The sequence below is a fragment of the Eucalyptus grandis genome, chromosome 11 (assembly GCF_016545825.1).
Source record: "Eucalyptus grandis isolate ANBG69807.140 chromosome 11, ASM1654582v1, whole genome shotgun sequence".
NCBI classification, from domain to species: Eukaryota; Viridiplantae; Streptophyta; class Magnoliopsida; order Myrtales; family Myrtaceae; genus Eucalyptus; species Eucalyptus grandis.
The window spans coordinates 24,359,653-24,379,960 of NC_052622.1; the positions used below are offsets into that span (position 1 = coordinate 24,359,653).

Consider the following 20,308-nt stretch of genomic DNA (forward strand, 5'->3'; position numbering starts at 1 on the left):
GAACATGAATGAGAAATAAAAACTTTTATCATTGTTCGTTCGTATTTTTAATTGGTTGTTCATCCGTTGTCGTCGGTCATCGTTCGCTATTGCGGCCATCGTTCATCGGTTGCCACTTGTTGATCATCACCCGTTCTTTGCCGCTCGCCATTGTTGCCATTGGAAGGGAGAAATTTTGTATGGTTAACAAACGGATTTCTATTGCGGAAATAGAAATTTTGTGTTATTATCAAACTAATATTTTGATTTAGAAACTCATTTAAAAATAGAAATAGAATTTTTAGAAATCAATTTCATGTCAAAATGATTATCATTCGTATCCTAAATCATATATTGAGAACCTGCTCTTATAGTTCAGACATCCTCTTGTAAAGGAAAAAAAAGGAATATTTTAAGTTTGTCAATAGTTTTAGTTAAAGTTAAAAAGTATAAAATAATAATTTAATTTATGAAACGATGTTAATTTTCATTATATGTTGGAAGAAGCTCATCTTTTTATATATGGAATTCGCTTTGATCAATCACTTCTTTAGAATTGAAAATCACTTCTCTATCAAATGACTATATATTATTTATAAATTTTTCTATACTGTGAAAACTAGCAAATCTAACAAATCTCCATAAAGCAACACAGTAAATGTAGCAAATCCTGTCACTCCTATAAATTCAACATATTGAATTTCCATAAAAATTAGCAAATCTCCCAAAAGAAGAAGAAGAAGAATGAGAAGAATAAAAAAGTAATGAAAAAGAAAGGAAGAAAGAAGGGACTCGAAAGATTCAAGAGTCAAAAGACCTCGTTATTGGGAAGAGAAGAGATAATGATGGGGACCATTCACCAAGAAACAGTTGGGTACACAGCCATTTTTTCCTTTACAAAGTACACATGCAAGATCTCATCGACGCTGCTGTAGATCTGTTCTTGTCTCTTTTCTTTTCCTGCGTGTTGTTGGGTCAGAAGGCCCCCCTCTCTCTCCCCTCGTTAGCTTCAAATCTACGTCCTCCCATCCAAACAATCAATCAATCAGTCACATGGCGGAGAGTCACCTTGCCTTCTCTTTCCATCTCCTTTCGTTTTAAAACCCTAATTCTAGGCGAACTTTCCCTGTGCTTTGCGAAAAGATCATCTTTGAATTAGTCAGCGACCGTTTCCCTTGTCTTTTGCGTTTGTGTTCATTGATCTGCGGTGCCAATGGGGGCAGACTATCGATACTTATGTTGATGCACATGTAATGTGACAAATATATATGCGATTTGTTAGATCCTTTCGAATTCAAACTCGGGTCTTTTGAAAAAATGAAGTAGAAGAAGAATTGCGCTGCCAATTGTCTCCATAGAAATTGGCCTTGCTCCTCGTGTTTGATAATGAAGATATAAAGGTTTCGAGCTTATTTCGCTAGAGTTTGACCAAGTTGGAAGCCTAGAAGTGCCTCTTGTAAATGTTAGCTTCCAAAAATCTACATGCCGAGTAGGGTTTATGACAACGCTATTGGATTATTGGTTAATGTGTCATCATCAAGGATAGGATAATATTAAATAAAATATGAAAATGGTCCTCTCGCACCCGCACCCGGAGGCATGCATGCTCACACACACACATCTATATGTGACATCATGAAAGAGGAAAGAACAAATTTAGGTGAGACCATAACAAGAGTGACATCATGTGTGCAATAGCAATGGGCGGTGCCAACCATGGTGATGCTAATTCTTTCTTCGAATGAAAATGCTTCACTCTTGTATTTTCCTTCAAATGCCATTCTACTTGGGCGGGATAGTTTTATCCTATTCATACAACCAAGGAGTAAATTATTCAAAATCTTATTTATATCTATCGTGACTCATAAAGTCCACACACACACAATCAAATACAAGATAAGATAACTTCTTTCTATCTTATCCAACGCCCTAATCGGGTACCAAGCAAACCCTAATGATGCAATCGTTCTTTCTCAAGACACAACATTAAACAAGTCCTCCTCCATAGCTTGCTTTTAAACTTTCACCTTACTTCGATTCAAAAGATATCGAACGGATTTTCCATTCCACAAATAAACCTGATTCGAAACCACACAAGCATTTCCTCCAAACAGGAATAACCATATGTTCTCTCTTCCCCAATCAATAAGGGGCACGAACAGTCTCACCTTAAAACACACGCCTGCCAAGCGAAGCCAAAACAAAACAAAACAAAACATCCTCTGTCGCTGCAAGAACTACCATACGCATACAAAATCCACAGTCGAGACATCGAGCGAGGGCTGCAGAAACGGTGCAATAAATGTCAACCCACGACTGTTCAAAAACGCAATATCGATTGTGGGGAGGGAATTTAGGGAAAAAGGAGTAGTTGGGATAGGGTGTTTTCTCTTCCTTCTTTTTCTCTCCCCCCCTCCTTTTCCTTCATGGTCTCATCTTCATCACAAGCTTCCAAATGGGTCCCGCCAAATAATTCAACACATACCACACCCAAGCCTATCATTAAAGCCTGCATGACTTCAATTATTGCAATGATCCCAAAAGCATGACATATCTGACCTGGTCACATCCTCTAGATGTGGCATTTCAATTGCTTTTGGGGAGAAAAAAATAATAAAAAATGAGAAATTTGCCCCCCACCCCACGCGCGTGGGCCCACCACCACTTCACTCCCTCTTTATCAATCTCATCCACCAAAATTTCATTAAAGAAAAAGAAGAAAAATCAGAGAGAGGAATTCGAATTTTTCTTTTTATCTTTTCGAGAGACCCCGCCCCTACGTGGACTATACTAAGAAAGTTAGACCCACCTAGCGAAATCGAACTCATCGGATACCCGGAGTTCCCTTCTGGTCTCTCGCGAAACTTTCCAGGGCTTTTAAAAAGACCCACGAGCAAAAGAGGATTGCACTTTGATTTTGCCTTTTCCACTGCGGAAATTAAACCGAATTAAAATTAAATAAAAATTGGGGGGACACTTTCCTTAAAATAGTAGGAAATTATTAAAAAGAAAAGACGGGTCGCTTTGTCTGCCCAAGGAAAAACATGTAAAAAGCGAGCGGAGGGAGGGAGGGAGGGAAGGAGGAGGACTGTGTTCCGGTCAAAATCTCGTGCGATCTGACCCCAATATCTTTCCCAATGTCTTCCTGTCTGTGCGCACACATCACGCCTGGTCGCCCCGCCATCCCTTCCCCAAGCCAGGGGCCCCCCGCCAATGGGACCGCGACGCGTGGCGGCGCGCGGCTGGTTAAAGGCGCACTGCTTCCGGGCCGGCGGGTCGGCGGGGTCTCATTAGCCATCTGGGGGGGTCCTTTCTTTTCAATTGCGTCATAAATAAATAAATTCGGAAGATAATCGTGAATAAATTAATCTGGAGAAATTCAGGCTTTCTCTAACGAGAGGAAGCAGAATGATGGCGATTGGGCAAGGGGGTCAGAGGCGAACGACCCGGAGGGGGGGCGATCCCGGCCGTCGGATGGTCTGACTGACTCCCCCATGATCATGATCATGATCGTGATGATGATGACGGGCATCATGATCGTCGTCGTTCCTCATATTGCCATAATCATGACGCTGCGCCGAGGTTCGGTATACAGCAATAATTGATTGGGGGGGCCGAGAAAGGGAGGAGAAGGGAGAGAATGGGAACGGTGTTAGGGGGAGTCAATTAATCGGTGATTTAATCAAACGTCAATTAGAGGACTCTTTGTCAAACTTCATTATGGATTTCTTAGGTCATGATCCCCTCCTCTTTCGCCATTCCAAAGTTTTTATTTAATTGTGTTTTGTTTCTCCAGGCGATGGTGGCGACGTTTGCCATCGATTGGCGAACATGATTGGAGTAAGGAATAGCGGTCGCTCATGGGTGTTGGGTTTTCATTCAAGCCATATTTATTGACGAAACCCTAAGAAAAAAATCAAGATATGTCACGAAAGATAAAATGGATGTTCATTGAAATGATGGATTTGAACAAGAATCCTAATGTAAGGCATTTCTCTTGAGAATGAGCATCTTGGCCCATTTATTTTTGATGTCATATTCAACCCAGAGAGTTGCTGATCTGTTATCGCACGGGTCAGCTCACGAAATGTCCTCTCTCTCGCTCAATCAAAATCTCGATGGTTCATAATGACCTTGCTACCATAAATAAATTATTGAGATATGTCGAGACTTTGATAGTGATGTTGGATGGGGGATAAGGGGGATCCATTACATTCGAAACCTTTTCGTATAGATATAAATATGGACACGCAAATCTAATTATAAGGGCCAATAAAGAGAACATTATTGCTTGAACAAAGCCAGAAGAAAACCCTAATCTCTCAAGAAATGGGCGGATGCAAAGAAAACATTCCCGCCTGCCACTCCTTTGTATGTATGTTGGTATGCGCGGTCGCCTAATAAATATCAGCCTGGAACCACCCGGCAGAAGTCAATCTACCCTGTCCTTTACGTCGATTTAAGTATTCGCGAATCTCCCCTTCGATCTTCTCTGCGCATCTCTCCCTCCGTTCTCCCTGCGATTCCCCTCTCTCTCTCTCTACCTTTTCTCTCTCTAGGGGCGTGGAGGAATACTGTGTCCCTAAATATTTATATGGATTCACGTGCGTTTGTCAACCTGGGCTTGTCGGTCAATCTTTACTACCCCCTCGCGGGGCCATGAAAAGGAGCAGCGAAGAACGATAAAAACGCCAAAAGAAAAGATAAAATCTTGAGAGAGAGAGAGAGAGAGAGAGAGGTACTGCGTATGCAAAGGGAGGAGAGAGGAGAGGGGGTGTGCTTGTGTGCGTGTTTACATTTAAAAGGGTGGATTGGATTAGTCCATGGTCTTTTCCTTTTTAAAAGTCCATCACGCCCTCTTTCTCTTCATCATCGGCTTCTTCTGCTCCTTCTTCCTGTACTTGTTCTTCTCCGACCGCCCCTTTGTCTCTCTGTTTCTCTCTGTGCGCGCGCGCGCGATGGAGCTAGCTCTGACTTTAGGGGACACGTCGAAGCCGTTCTCGTTCCTCGACAAGGCCCCCAAGATGGCCGGGGACAAGGAGAGCGGCAACCGGGACCTGGGGTTCTGCATGGGGTTGGGGGTAAGTGGAAGGTCCTCGAGAGGCGGCGGCGACGAGGAGGAGGACGGTGATGGTGACAAGAGAGAGAGTCCGGCGACGGATCGGCGCCACCACCAACAACACCATCCGCCTTCGACTCTTCTTCAGCTCCATCTCTTGCCTTTCTCTCCGACAAATCCCAGGAACAGCCACCACAGCCACAAGCCCTCCACCTCTCAGTTTCGGCTTCCGTGGCTCACCGATCACTGTAATTACTGCTTTGCTTTCTGCTGTTGGGTTTTGCTTCTTTTTCCCCCCCCTGTAACGAGGGTGGTCGTTTTAGATGATTGAGCCCATGAAATGTCTTACCCATCTCAAATAAGGTTTGATAAGGGTGGGGAAGTTTGGTGAGACGATGTCGGGTGCATCTTGAGCAGAAGATCGGGAACTTTTTCTTCTTTCTCTTCCTTAAATTTTTTCTGATTTGTTCGTGATGGTGCATGTTGCAGTGGGGTCCGAGCCGGAATCTTCGGGCGGGGCCGGCAGGGGCCTGGACGTGAACCGGTTCCCGGCGGCGGAGGAGGCGGAGCAGTCGTCGCCGAACAGCGCGCTGTCGTCGTTTCAGATGGAGTTCGGCATCAGAAGCGGCGGCGGGGCAGGATTTAGGAGCGGCAGCCACAAGAGGGTCGACATGGAAGGAGACAACGAGAGGGACTGTTCGAGAGGCAGCGACGACGACGACAACGGCCTGACCCGGAAGAAGCTCAGGCTCTCCAAGGAACAGTCGGCTTTCCTCGAGGAGAGCTTCAAGGAACACAACACCCTCAATCCCGTGAGTCTCTCTCTGTACTTGCACCTCCCGATTCATCTTCTCTCTCCAAAAAACAATCCATTTCTCAAACAATCCGCTTTTGTAATCTGCAGAAGCAGAAGCTAGCTTTGGCGAAACAGCTGAATCTCCGCCCTCGCCAAGTCGAGGTGTGGTTCCAGAACAGAAGAGCCAGGTACTCTCTTCCTTCTTTTCTAGGGGTGCTTTTCGTCGAGTTCCTTTAATGGTGCGTAGAGATGAAAGATGTTCTCCGGCGTTAAAAGAAAGATCGGTTGTTTTGCGGGGACAGGACGAAGTTGAAGCAGACGGAGATCGACTGCGAGTACCTGAAGAGGTGCTGCGAGACGCTGACGGAGGAGAACCGGCGGCTCCAGAAGGAGCTCCAGGAGCTCCGGGCGCTCAAAACCTCCCAGCCCTTCTACATGCAGCTCCCCGCCACCACTCTCACCATGTGCCCCTCCTGCGAGCGCGTCGCCACCACCACCGCGCCCGCCTCCGCCGCCTCCTCCCCAGCGGCGGCGGCGGCGGCGGCGGCCCCGCCCCTCGCCAAGCCGAAGCCCAGAACGTACCCGTTCCCCCACGCCCCCAGCTCCACCACCTCCCCCAGGCCCAACCCCAGGCCCACCAGGCCGCCTCCTGATCGCGACCGGCGAGGCGACGGCGGCGCACGCGCCGTCCATCCCCGATGACTCCGTGTACATACCTCGGCTTGGTTCTTTAATTTAAAGTGGGCGGTTTCGCTTTCTATTATTTTATTTTATTTTAAATTTCTCTTAAATTTTGTTTGGGGGGTTGTGTTTCTCCTGGGTTGTCCCTACTGAGTTTTTTTGGGTAGAGGGAAAGCTTGGTACCTACTGTGTTTGGGGAAGAGTCAAGAGGTCATGACCTTGTTCAAAAATGGCTGATGAGAAGAGATTTTAGGACAAAAGAAGATTGTTGGTCAGTTAAGGAAAATTACAAAATTTTATTTATTCCTAGTTCTTGATGCATATCTCTCTTTTTTCCTTGGAAATATCCCACTTCTTGCTTATAATATTTCTTTTATTTATTGCCCCACGTATTGGAATGCATGAAAAAATTGCGGGTTGGCTCTGGCCCCCACCTTCCAGAAAACATGCAGAAGAATTTCTGGGTTTGTGACTGTCCATGATGTTTTTTTTTAAATTTTCGCCCTGTACTGACAACTGATTGTGTCCTGTCTTTTTTGACTAGCCCTCTTTTTTTTTTTTTTTTCTCCCTTCTGTTGGAAGAGAAAAAAAAGAAGGGAAATGATTGCAAGTGCGAATGGTGTGGCCGAGACTATTCGAGCTTTTACATGGCTGCATGTATGGCAATTGTTCCCGGGTCCATCCGGGTAGTTGGGGAAGAAACATGGTTGAACTGAAATTGTGGTTTTAAAAGTATTTAGGGTTGACGAGAATCGCAGTTGAAATCTATGTCGAAGGGGTGCAGTTTTGTCAGCTTATAAATGCGAAGCTGTCTTGATCTTTTTCAATTTCAATATTTTCCAGGAGGGTTTAGGCGTATAATATAGATTTGCCCTAGTCAAGAATCGTGCCGGGAAGACATGGCAACCACCATTTTCGTTGGCGTGCTATAGCAGTCTTGACTTGATTTTTGTGAGTTGCCAATAATGGTCGACGCCCTTCTGTGGCTATCAAGAATTGACTTCCGTACTTTATGTACATCTGAATTGGTTGGTGGCATCTGTTGAATGTAGAACGAAAAGTTTAAGATTCAGCTAGGGCCATTAGGATTTTGACCGAGTTGGAATCGATAGATCTTGCTGAATTTTTTATGTGATATTTTTCGAAGGGAGAATTGTTGGTTTTTGTAAGGAAGAACGCTCGAGTCCTGAGTGTCAGATGCTTACGTCTATGCTCGAGAATGTCATCAGTAACTACGTCTGCAATCGACTCTTATAATTATCTCCTGAAGTTTGTATTGGTATCGGCTACTTTACTCGCGTTCATTAAAGAAGCCCGGCGTAGATATTGAGAAGGCAGAGGATGGTTAGGCTTAGCGAATAAAGCTTATACAATTCACATCTTTGATCATGCTACTCTTATCTTTGATTGTAGTTCTAAAGCTTTTCGGTCAAACGGTATCCGGTGTTATCGATTGTCGGGCTTCTTATATCAAAAGATATCTAGGGTTAAGGTGAAATCGAATTATAAATGGGAAATATCAAAAAACGTATCCGTGTTTTCACCTAGGGCCAATTTACATGGGAGAATTACCATATTTTTTTTAGGACTGAATTGACACATTGCAATAGGTTTAGGACTTTTTGGGTAATTCTCCCCAATTTACATACCTCTACTTTTTCGAAATACATCGCATGCACCATCAAGCAGAGCTGTCCACCCGTTTACAGTTTTGTCATTTGTCCCCCTTTTCGAACTCATCCTCGCCCTTCTCAAGCTCACGACCTTGACCTCAAAAACCTAATTTGGTCCTACAGAAAGCCTCAGTTTTCCTGCCAACACTCCACGGTCTTTCTACAATTCTCGCAAGTCATTTTCCTAGGTCTTGTATTTCTTTCCATGCTGGTCTATCCACAACCAGGACTACATGTTTTTCCAACTACCCTTTCGTACTCTTTCCCTATAATCCGTGCTGTCTTTTTCCATCTTAACCGACATTTTTTTTGGGAAATAAAAAAATATTGTAAGATGAAGCTTTAGCCACCCATTTGTCATGATTACAAATGCCCGAATAATTTAATGTTTGGTGTCGACCTAGCTTTATTATCTCTCTCTCTCTCATGAATATTATTGTTTTTAGGTAAGTGTCAAGAAGAGATTTGCAACCTTTGTTTGGTGGGTGGCGGCTTAGCATGTTTAGTCACTTCACGGCTTTTTGGACCGACGTGAAAAGGATAATTGACTGAAGTTATATTAATCATTTCCTTTTTCAAATTGAATAGAAGCTCTTTTTCGGGGTCAATATTAATGTGCCAAAGGGGCCAATCGAGAGCAAAAGCCTTTGGTTACGTGGAATCGTCGGGGCCGAGATTGGGGGATTTGAAAAGGGACGGGTGGCTTTTAAACTCTTTCTCTAATCTTCTACAATCTATCCGATCTACCTGTCCATCTCGTCTGTGATTTGATGGAGATGAGGGGGTAACGTGGTAGCACAACGTTGCTCGGTCCATATGCTGGACCTCCTTTAGGGACGTGGAAAAGGCCATTTCCTAGCTTGTCATCTTACACTATGCAAGCCAATTAAAAATCCCCCTTTTGTTTATCAGTACTAGGGACTATAAGATTAGGCTATTCGGCTCGCGTGAGAATAATACACGACGGGTGATAACTCACGGTGGGACCCGAATGATTGATGGGGTAAGCACCGGTCTGGTTCAGTTCAGGAATGGTGTCTATTCTTGATTCCAAAAGCTAAGAAGAGTCTTGTCGGTTACTTTCTTGGGGAGGTTGTGTTAATTGTGACGCTCTCTCATTGGCTTGTTAATCGAAAAGTATAACAGGGCTTCGCGGCTGCGGTATTGATAGGTGATTCTCACCTAACCAAGGACTTGATCCACAATTTCCACAAACCAATTTCAATTTCTTTGAATTTGGTAAGGACTACTAGCTATATGGGGTGGCTTTTTATTTTGATGATTATACCGACTAGATGCGAATTAATGTCAGAATGATAAGGTATTGGTTGGATAGCTTGAGACGTGCCGAGGGTGCTCCTAATGTTGTTGCACTTAGGAGAGATACCTTGAGGTAGGTACGCATGGTCAAAGGCTTTAGCTTGGTCCTATATTTTACATAAATGAGTATTTGACCGATTTTTGACCGGCGACTACCTTGTCATTGTCTTATTATTGCAATTTTTGACGCAATGGAAAGCTTGTGATTTTTAATATCTATCGAGAATTGAATGAAAATGGATTTCTCGATGATGTTGGAATCGCCTGACCAACAATAAGAGGGTGCTCTGACCTTTGCACCTTAGAAAAATGGGCATAGATAGAAAGATGATGAAAGGTCCTCTCAATTTCCATGACCCAAGTCATTGGACACCCCGCCACATAGCGCATTAGCCCAACGTGTCATGCTATTTTTCAAAAGGTTCCTGTGTTCGAGTCATATCGTAAGTGAACAGCAATGGCTCAAACTGACATTCGACAGCGTGTGATCATTGTGGTAGTGCTAGAGAGGTTACGCCAGCCGCGCATTTGCACCCTTTTTACTCATCACAAAGTCATTAGACAGCCCAAGACCAACGAAAAAAGAATAGCATCGAAGACCTGAGTTGAGCAAGGGAGGGTTTTAGGGGAAAGAAGTCCCACGTTGGAGATAATACATTGATTTGAGCTTTTGAGCGAGGATGAGTCTAATTAGATATATTGGCGAGATTAGAGTTGAGCGCTTTCTTGGCAATCTCCCCGATTGAAGGTATTGCTCTTTTATTGCATATGACCTAATGATATCAGAATTGATGGTTGATTGGTAGTTCCTCAACATGTATTGATGTCTAGGACTCTATAAGAAATCCCATAAATCTTTGTGGTTACCAAGTGCGGTTTACTATCACAGACCAATCTAGGAGAAGATCATGGGTGAGGGGCGTGTTTGCAACAATTGGTGATAATTGGAGATTATGGTTGAGACATTTTGATGCAAATGGGTACCTAAATTAACGGGGAATACACCAAACACTAAACTTACATGTGAGTGGGAGATTGTTGAGATGCATGTATGAGTTGTGTTAAAAAAATTCCATGTTGTCGAATTGGTATGATGTGGGATAGTTAATAATTATAGTCGATTCCCAACTCATTAACTTAATTGAATGCGGGTCCAATTAGATATGTTGATGAGCTTGAAGTTGAGTTCCTTCTTGACAATCTCCCATACGAAGGTATTAGCTTGGAGGTGCGTCTCTTCGTAGAAATCTCCTCTAGCAGAAGAAAAAGTTAAAAAAAATAAATAGAAAAATTGCAAACTTATTACCATCAGTGCTGGCCATGCTTTTTTAGGACGGTTGTCGTTGATTGAACTATTACGTTGATGATTTTTATTTAAAATTGACTAAAATGACTATATTAACCAATCGAAAAAAGGTGTATGATTAAATTTGGCAAATTGAAAGGTTTAGAATTGATCGGTCTCCAAATAATAGAATTATGATATATTTTATGTTCATTTAACATCCTCTTCTCATCTCAATTCATGACACCATTTGGCAATTACCACCACACGTTGGGCGATTACAGGCCTTTTAGCCTTTCGAGGCTGACCCATTGGATTTACAATTTTAACCGAAGGCAAGATGAAGTCGTGTCATGAACCTTTTTTAGTCGTCTTTGCACGAACGTGAATGGAAAGATACAGAAGAGAATTATACCATACCTCTAAGTTAAGCTTCACTATAGATAAAAGGAAAACCAACATGTTGACATACAATAACCAGGCTCACCCATCTAAAATTTAAGTTGTAAAAGCATTTAATCACGACTCTAGAAACACTCGTGAGGTGCTTCTTGAAAGTTAATTCCCAATATGGCGACATTGGAAGTATTCATCAAGCATCTTTGAAGAGGCAAATCTTTTTCGAAAATTACGACAACACCATTTACCTCGATTTCCTTTTTTCCGAAAATCGCAATGTTGCTTGGAACTTAGAAAGACAAACTACTAGGCATAAAGAAGTTGAGCTTTATACCATTTGAGCTCCGTTTGGTATTTCTCCATTGCAAACAAATAACTATTTTGAATTCCCGACTCTAATTACCTTGCAAGCGACTCCTCACAAGCAAAATCAGCTCACTTGAGTTTGTATATACTTTTATTATAAGGTAAATTTGATGCAAGACACAATAATGAGACAAAATGACATGGCAATATAAGACATGATACATAATATCATAATATGACAAATCGAATGTGGAACATAACGATGAAATGACGTGGTCCGACAAATAATCACATGTCGGCATGGCATGACAAATTAGATGCAAGACATAAGGGCGAAATTACATGGTTCTAAGTTCGGATTCTACATCAACTCGAGTTGAACTTCCGACCGGATGGCAGCCCGCCAACCCTCGAGCGAACACCCGCCAAAAGCACACAAGTCAACCCGTTACCCATGTTCGCGATCGAACGAATGCGAGTTCCTCCGAACAAGAACATCCCCAAGACCTGTTCCCGTTCTCTCTCTCCGTCGCAGCTCCCGATGAAGACGAGGGCGGCGGCGGCGAATCGCAATGCCAGGCGGCGCGGGGGACCCGGGAACTCGCCGAGCCGAGCGAGCGATCACGCCGAGTCGCTCAAACCTCGGACGGGCCGGCGGACCAGGCCGATCGCCGCCCCGAAAGCGGCGAGTCCCGGAAGTCAGCTTCAACTTCCGCAGCGACCCATTGGAGCTCCGCCCTCGAGCTCGTCCCTCGACCAGTTCAAGATTCTCTCACGGGAATTTTTTCAAATAGATGCTCTGGACCTCGCGCCGCGGTTGCTGGGGAAGTTCCTGAGGCGAGACGACGTTGTTCTTCAGATTACTGAGGTGGGTTGCTCTTCATTTTCGGTGTCCTCCATTTTTCTTTGGGTACGCTGTGTGGAGTCGCCATTTGCGTTAGAAATGTAGGCTGTGGCGAACGTGAGCGACGTGTCTAGCGTACTAGTTGTGTGGATGTTTCGTCGTTTTTCCCTCCAAAATCTCAACTTGTCGAGAATGGACGCAGAATTCGTATCGGGTTTACTTAAGGAATTTGCACTTGCTTAGTGTCTTTGGGAATGTCGATCGATCAACTTGATGATTTGGAGTAGGTTTGCTTCAATAGTGGGAATACAAGAGAAAATAGTGTAGATGACAGTGTACTCTCCCATTGAATTCTAATTAGGGGGGTAAGTGACAATTACCAGTTATTATTATGGAAAAACCGAGAAGAAATTGGCATCTGCCTTTTGCACTGAAAGTTGAAAATACCCTGATTCTCCGTGCTGACAGGTGGAAGCTTATCGGCCAAATGATTCAGCTTGCCATGGTCGATTTGGCATTACGGCAAGGACAGCACCAGTTGTAAGCTTATCACCACTTTCCTCTATGATTCTACCTGGCAAATATCACTTTTTGACACTGATTTAGTTGACGAGTGTCCTTAGGATGCTTAAAGCATGCCTAGGAAGGAAACTTTCAAATTCAAACACTAACTTTTTTCTTTCAATGCATGTTGAAAGTTTAGAGATCCCTTGCTATCTAGCTAAACAAGTGTTCTTGGAGGTTAAGATGACCCTATTTTTATGTTTTTGAACTGTTTGCGCATGTACTGACTACTTATTGAGTGTTGTCTTGTAGTTTGGACCAGGAGGACATGCGTATGTGTATCGCTGCTATGGTCTCCACACAATGCTTAATGTTGTAGCAGACAAGGAAGGAGTTGGAGCGGCTGTCCTGATTCGCTCTTGTGCTCCAGTTAGTGGTAACTGCATTGCCTAAACCTCCCTTCTCTCTGTTATTCTTGATGAGTGTCTGTTCAGAGGCTTATCCAGAGCAGTAGACATAGGACTCACTCTCCATTGTTCACATTTCTTGCCTGTTGGATTCCATATTTCTTCAATCAGGCAAGTTTTTTTCGAACATGCTGAAGTTCTTTGATGAGCTTATGAGATTAATTGGATTTTCAGCTGGATAGTCTGGAAATGGAAGAATCTGTCCATTTCTTCTTTGATGCTGCATCACTGAATTACTGATGACATATGTTGTAGGGCTAGAGACCATCCAGAAACGTAGGAGTCAGGAAACGGAGAAGCCTGTGCTACTTGCCGGGCCTGGCAAGGTCAGTTTTAAGTGTTATGAATCTTTCATTCTGATGATAATTTCATTCCATTTCAATTGGTGGCAGATCTTATTTGTTCCCTGCAGAAAGATTTATTCATGTGTTTGTACATACAATCTGTGCATTAGCATTATTTGACTGCATACATCCAAACTTTCAAAGACTCAAAGCCTGCGGTGGAACTTGGTATACCTGTAACATGGTGACCTCAACTCACGAAGTAGGCGTAACCTCCTCTTTATTTAGAAGTTAGAGAATGGGGGTCAAAACTGAAAGTATATCACTGAGTGTAGCTTAGACACATCAAGTTTATGTTGAGTGGACCTCCAACAGTCAGAAAAATAGATGCCCAAAGCCTCTACATATAAATGTCTAACAAGCAGTGAATAAATTACATGAGATTTGAGGTGTGGGAAGACAACAGATGTTGAGGAAGTTATGATTTTAAAGGGTAGTTCCTTTTGTATTTTGTGTTTGTATGTTTTAAAAAAGGCATCACCTGCTTAGGATAACACCAACACACTGCTTCTCTCTCTCTCTCTCTCCAAACTCTTAGATGTAAAATTGGCCTATTAAGCAGGATTTATCTAATCCATCAGTGGATTGCTAATGATGAAGAGCTACAGATGTGGGAAACCTGACTTTTGAAAAATGGCTTGATGGTAGATCTATTTGATTGATGGAACATCATGAGGCAATTTTCCTAGTTCATGATTTTATTTCAAAATTATATCAAGCTTTTTCTTAAGTGGAGTAGGTGGTGATAGATCTTTTAAATTCTGCTGATTGATTCTTTTGAGGACAGAGACAGTGGTAAAAGGTTTTAAAGATGAGGTAGGGCTGGAAGGTGAAACATGAGGTGATTAAGAAAAACTCGGCAAAAACGAGGTCCACTTGTTTCTTAAGTAGAATAAAAAACATCTGTCTACAGAGAGATGTTATTCCCACCTTTTTTAACTTTGATTACTCTAGCAGATAGCTTTGCTTCTAAAACTAATGAGATTTTCTTGCAGAAGGTATAGTTTTGGCCTGTGCTTGGAGAATATCTAAGTACTTTCTCATGACGTTCTTATATTTGTAAACCAAGATCTAGAACATGACCTCACCCTGTACCCAATTATACAACAAGTCATGAGTTTTTGGTTGTTCTCGTGTAGAATGTGTGGTATGGAAAATCACTGAACAAGAACTCTTTTTTGCCAGGTTGGCCAAGCACTAGGACTTTCAACTGACTGGTCGAGCCATCCCCTTTATACTCCTGGTCAGTGATGAACCAAATATACAAGCTTTTAATTGGCTATTATGGATTCTCTCAATATAGGCGGCTACTAATCTCTGCCTGACATGACGACATGTTGCTAGAAAATGAAACCAATGAACGAAAATTGGAACGCAAGTCACCAAACAGAATTTCAGTTGTTTGCTTCTCTTTTATGGGATCCATCACTGCATATCTCATGGAAAATTTTGACCGGTCCAGGTGGTTTAGAAATCCTAGATGGGCCAAAGCCGGAAAATATACTGATTGGTCCACGTGTGGGCATCGAATATGCCTTGCCCGATGATGTCAACGCACTATGGAGATTCGCCATCGCAGGTTCAGCTTGGGTAAGTTCCCCGAGAAACACTCTAAGGCTACCTGGATTATAGACTGGACGCATGTTTGAAGACCTTTTGCGAGAGGGGCGTTGCGACAAGGCAACACAGAACTATGATTGATCTAGGATTCCCCAAGATTCTTATGGGATGTTGGTGAGACAAGGCGTTTTCAACTCTGGAAATTGGAGGTGATGAATGTATATATTTTTTTCTTTGCAATGGATAACAAAAAGGTGAAGGACAACGCTGAAATGGGATAATGTCTCCAAATGAACTCTGGGATCCAATTAACAATTTTTCCCCTTGCTTTGCTAAAGAACTCTCAACATGCTGCAATTTGTATTGCCGAGACAAGCAAAAGGTACAAACAAATTTCTTAAGCTAAACTCCTATAGTAAAGAAATATCTCGAGATATTCTTTGGACTATAGTTAAGTTGTTGGGGATACTTGCCTATAATTCCCATGTCATTCCAGATATCATATTGGCTCATGTGAGGATAAGATTTAGAAAGTTCAACAGTTTCTATTCAAAATCAAAATTAGTAGAGATTTAAATCCAGTTTTACCTACGATCCTCGTGGGAACATATGTGATAACTTGTGGAATCGAAGTCCTCACATTCCAATTTTCTTTCTATGGTTTGTCCCTGCCTGAATTATCTGACCTTATATGCCATCATATTTGACTTGAAATGAAAGACAAGTTCATCACTGAAATGAAGAAGATATATTTCCATTCCAAGCTTCAGGGTGTGTTACAATATTGAATTGTCCACCAATCAAAACAGGGCAAACTTAGAGATCCAAAACATCCGTGAACACAAGTTTCGTGACCTGTCTCTAACAGCACGTCATGATATGTACAACGTAACAAAGAGTGGTCAAAGAAAACAAAATCACAGGATGGGCAACTACATCAAAAGAATCTACGCTACTAAATTCAATTACTCGACCAATATCAACCCATAGCTTCCAATCAGTTAAAAACTCCAAAGCAAGCAATCCCTCCTGCAAAAGAAGAAGACACACTAATACTTCAAATCATATGCAAGACAAAACTATAAATCTGAAGTAAAAAAGGAAAAAAGAAAAAGAAAAAACAAAGCTAAAATTTATCCATACCTAAAGTCAACCTGTGAGTTGTGATAGACCGTTTCCCTTGTGACAGTACGGCTGACATAATCAACCACACGATCCCAAGCAATGAGCAATCGACATTGTGGTTGACCCATCAAATGTCAAAGCAAATGTTTCCCTGTACTCATTTTGCAACTTATTTACTATGCAACTTCATTTACTAAGTCCCGACCAGCTGTAGAACTCAGTGAAGTCAAGGCGGAACATAAGGAACTTAAGATCAACATGCTGCTGAAGAGGCAACTGAGACAAGAAACCCTCAAGCAATGATGTGTATTCTTTTGAAATTGCATCCAAATCCTGCCGCATATTCTGCAGAAAATCACCTGCACGCTGAGTTAGGGCCTTCCTTCCATCAGTAATCAATGAACCAGGTTCTGAAGATTGATCGTTCTTTTGCTTTCTCGTCTTGCTTTTGTCTCGCGAAGGTAAGGAAGAATTCCCAGTCCTACATCATTAATAGGCTTGTTAAAACTTACTTCTAAAGTAGATGCCTACATACAATGTATTCATACAGGTGTGCTTGTGCACATCAAGAGGGGGGAAAAAAGCCCTATACCTGGCTTGCAGTTCATATATGCCTTCATATAGCCTATCAGCATGACTTCGAAATCGCAATATGAGGTCAAACAACACAAAAAGTGACTTGTGAAGTGTTTGAGACCGTTCACCAAGAAGTGATTTCTCCACAATTGAAGTGAGGTACTTGTCGTGAGCTGCGAGTAGATCATCGAGATCCTTGGCTGCTTCTATTTCATTGGAGAAATTAGACCATGAGACCTCCAAGACTTCAAACATAATATAGTATTGCAGATTTGTAACAAAATGGTTCATCTCATTCCAGAGAACCTGGCATCTCCTCAATGTTGAAAGAAGCTGCAACTTAACTGCACGCTGCAGCTTCAAGAAGGCGCGGGAAGTGATACAGTTTGGTTTCATGGTCTTCCAAGCACCAATAAGTGCGTGTTCCACGCGTCTAAGCTTCCATAGGAAATTAAAAATCTTCAAATATTTTGCCATTACTGACTCTGTAAAGATAGTATCTAATGGGACCCTAGGATCATAGTGTAATGAGAAGACATCCCAACCCCTATCTCCACTGCCATGAGGCATCATCTTGACCCGTAACCTATCTAATATTTCAGGATCATCATACTGAGCATTAGAAGATCTGACTGCACTTTCCAGCAATCCAGCAAGCTTGAACGAGCTAATTGTGTTAGCAGGCTCAGAAAGTTCAGGCCACACAATGTCCATGAGATATTGAACAAAATCGCCTTGCCCAAGAAGCAGATACTGCTTAATTGCAAGACAATGTTCCTTAAACTTGTATCTATTGTACATAACATCTAACAAGTGCTTATCTATTCTCTTAGCTGCTTCATCAACCAAAGATTCAAGGGCTTCAGTTTCACCATAACCTAGACTCCCTCTTCTCGTTGTGGTCCCGGCAGCAGATGCGGCTTCTGTGGCGGCATCAGCCCAACCACGGTCCTCACAGCAGACACGAAGAAAGTTTATTGACTTTCCAGTCCTTAAAATACGCTGTGCAAGAGAAGGGGATATGAAAGAAGGGAGCATCCCAGCATGAAGCCGGTAACCTTCCCTCCAAAGAGACTCAGCTTTTACGGGCTGACCCACGATGAAGAGTTCGGCAAAATTGTCTTCCAACTCTCCTTCTAAGACCCAACTCCTCACCATTTCGAAAAGAGGAGAACAAACTCGCCTTAGTAGACACCTCATAAACTCATGCACGAGCGGGTCACCATGCTGTGCATGCAAATGAATAGCCCCAGCCATTGCCCCCCCTCTCAGGACCCTACACTTATCAACCAAAACTGCCATCAGCCTCATTTTCACCATTGGCTCCGCAAGCCATACGGATAATCTCCTCAGAGAAAGATAATTGTCTGAACTGGCCGTCTCCGAGACCAGAGGAATCGGATTCATTGACTGAGCTTCAAGCACCGCTAGCAACTTGTAGTACTCCGACAATTCATCCTGCAATGCCGCGCAAAATGCCTGCCCAACAGTCCCCACATCTTCAGCAGGAAACCGATCCATACACTCCGAGATGTAACCCTTGACCTTCCTAAACAACCAACCCAATTCACAAAGCTTCCTAACCATGGTCCTGGTCGCTCTCGGGACCTTAACCAAATCCGACAAGATATAACCATCCACTACCGTACCGAACTTCACATACTTCCCATCTATTCCCTGACAAGCATACAACACATCCCTCACCAAGACCTCCTCCGACACCTCGTTTTCTTCCTTCACTAAGTTGGCGTACTCCTTGAACGCCATGTCGCGCAAATTCTCGGGGTCCTTGGCGACCAACAAAACCCCATTACTCCAACCATTCCTCTCGCCTTCCCCGTCCCGCGAAACCCTCGATTTTCCCCCCAATTCGGCCTCGAACGAATCCAAATTGGGCAGCGGCCCCGCGAAATCGAGCCCGCCGCTGGCGCTGTTCCGATCCTCGGCCACGATTTTGAGCAAGTAGAGCACCGCCCACTTGTTGTTGACGCTGCCGGGGCCGGTCTTGGAGGCGAACTTGGCGTACAGATCGGCGAAGCCGAGGGCCTGAGCGGACTTACCCTGGGTGGCGAGGCGGCGCTTGATGGACTCGGCGAGGGCGGCGGCGTCGGGGGCGACGGAGGGGGCGAGGCGGCTGGAGAGGATGCGGAAGGCGTAGCGGAGGGAGCTCTGGAGGTGGACCGGGTCGGGCGGAGCGGCCGGGTCGCCGCCGCCGCCGCCGGCGGGGCTACGGGAGAGGAGGCGGAGGACGAGCTCCTTGACTAGATCTGCGACCTTGTGCTGGTCCTCTTCCTCCATTGGTGAGAGCGCAGTAGAGAGAGAAAGTGAGGAGGAAGGGGTAGAGAGAGAGAGAGAGAGAGAGAGTGGAGTGGGTGGCTTCCTTGTTCGATTGTTTTGAGGGCGCGGAGATTATGAATTTCGTAAAATTTTTCCTCGAGAAAATTGAAATGGGAAATTTGAAATTCTTCGATACATAATATATTGGAAGGGTAATTTTTGAAATGTTGAAAGTAAGACAAAAGGGAAGATTCCAAAAATCCTCCCTTCTTGAAGTGGGCACTCGCTTCTCTCGAAATTCCCCTTCGATTAGATTGAAATGTGAAGTACTCCTGACTTGATCGCTTTGAGTCGATGAAGTGGCGTTTTTTTTTTCCAAGTTTTTCCCAAACTTAACCTTATTTTGAAATGTCCCCTAAACTTAAATCGTTTTGGCCCAATAATCCCCTAAGCTTCTCGACATTGAAAATAATGATCGACCAATGACAACGTGTTCGTCACGTGCCTATTTTTTCCCTCCTCAAAAGGTATTTTAGGGCACATTTGGTAACATTTTTATTTTTGGGAATAATTTTTTTAATAGAAATAGTTTTTTTTTTTTTTATTTATTTCTATTCCCAAGAACAATTTCGAGTATAAGATAACGCTTGGTAACTACACAAAATTTCTACTCCGGGAAAGAAATTCATTTGGTAAAATTGTATAATTTTGTTGTTTTTTTAGTTTTTTTAATTTTTTTTTCTTTTTTCCTTTTTCTTTTCTCTCCTTCTTCTTCTTTGTGGTTGGTCGCTGGCGGCCAATGATCGGTTGGGCGAGGGTCAGCAAGCTCGCCGAAGCCTCGCCTGACCATTGGCGAGGCTTGGCCTCACCCCTCGCTAGATTTGGGCGAGGCCAAGCCTTGCCGATGGCCTTGGTGGCGGGCGAGCCTTGCCTTAGGAGGCCACCGGCGAGGTCTCGCGTCGGTCGACGAGCGTGAGGCCGAGTCCGCACCGGCCAGCGAGGCCGAGTCTCGCCGTGGCACGGCGTCTCTGGGGGCCGGCGACCCTCTGGCAAGGTTGTCGGCCCTCGTTTGGCCAGTCGTTGGCGCTAACCATGGCTAGGGCCGGTGACCGG

At 43.6% G+C, this 20,308-nt stretch overlaps 3 protein-coding genes across 3 annotated transcripts; 2 read left to right on the forward strand and 1 right to left on the reverse strand.

Moving 5' to 3' along the window:
- Window positions 1–4,415: 4,415 nt before the first annotated feature.
- On the forward strand, window positions 4,416–6,859 carry LOC104425500 (homeobox-leucine zipper protein HOX11). Its single transcript, XM_010038196.3, is given in 5 exon segments — window positions 4,416–5,286; window positions 5,528–5,850; window positions 5,943–6,022; window positions 6,137–6,441; window positions 6,444–6,859. Coding segments are annotated over 5 exon segments (1,236 nt in total). The 5' UTR covers window positions 4,416–4,802; the 3' UTR covers window positions 6,488–6,859.
- A 5,010-nt stretch (window positions 6,860–11,869) lies between these two features.
- On the forward strand, window positions 11,870–15,554 carry LOC104425501 (DNA-3-methyladenine glycosylase). The gene is made up of 6 exons (XM_010038198.3): window positions 11,870–12,366; window positions 12,811–12,882; window positions 13,159–13,282; window positions 13,569–13,639; window positions 14,843–14,900; window positions 15,120–15,554. The coding sequence occupies exons 1-6, from the start codon at window positions 11,953–11,955 to the stop codon at window positions 15,287–15,289; spliced, it is 909 nt and encodes a 302-aa protein (XP_010036500.2). The 5' UTR covers window positions 11,870–11,952; the 3' UTR covers window positions 15,290–15,554.
- A 392-nt stretch (window positions 15,555–15,946) lies between these two features.
- On the reverse strand, window positions 15,947–19,279 carry LOC104425502 (gamma-tubulin complex component 3). The gene is made up of 3 exons (XM_010038199.3): window positions 16,935–19,279; window positions 16,361–16,823; window positions 15,947–16,246 (listed from the first exon to the last, which is right to left on the reverse strand). Exons 1-2 carry the CDS (start codon window positions 19,214–19,216, stop codon window positions 16,529–16,531), a joined length of 2,577 nt encoding a protein of 858 aa, XP_010036501.1. The 5' UTR covers window positions 19,217–19,279; the 3' UTR covers window positions 15,947–16,246; window positions 16,361–16,528.
- Between the last annotated feature and the right edge of the window lie 1,029 nt (window positions 19,280–20,308).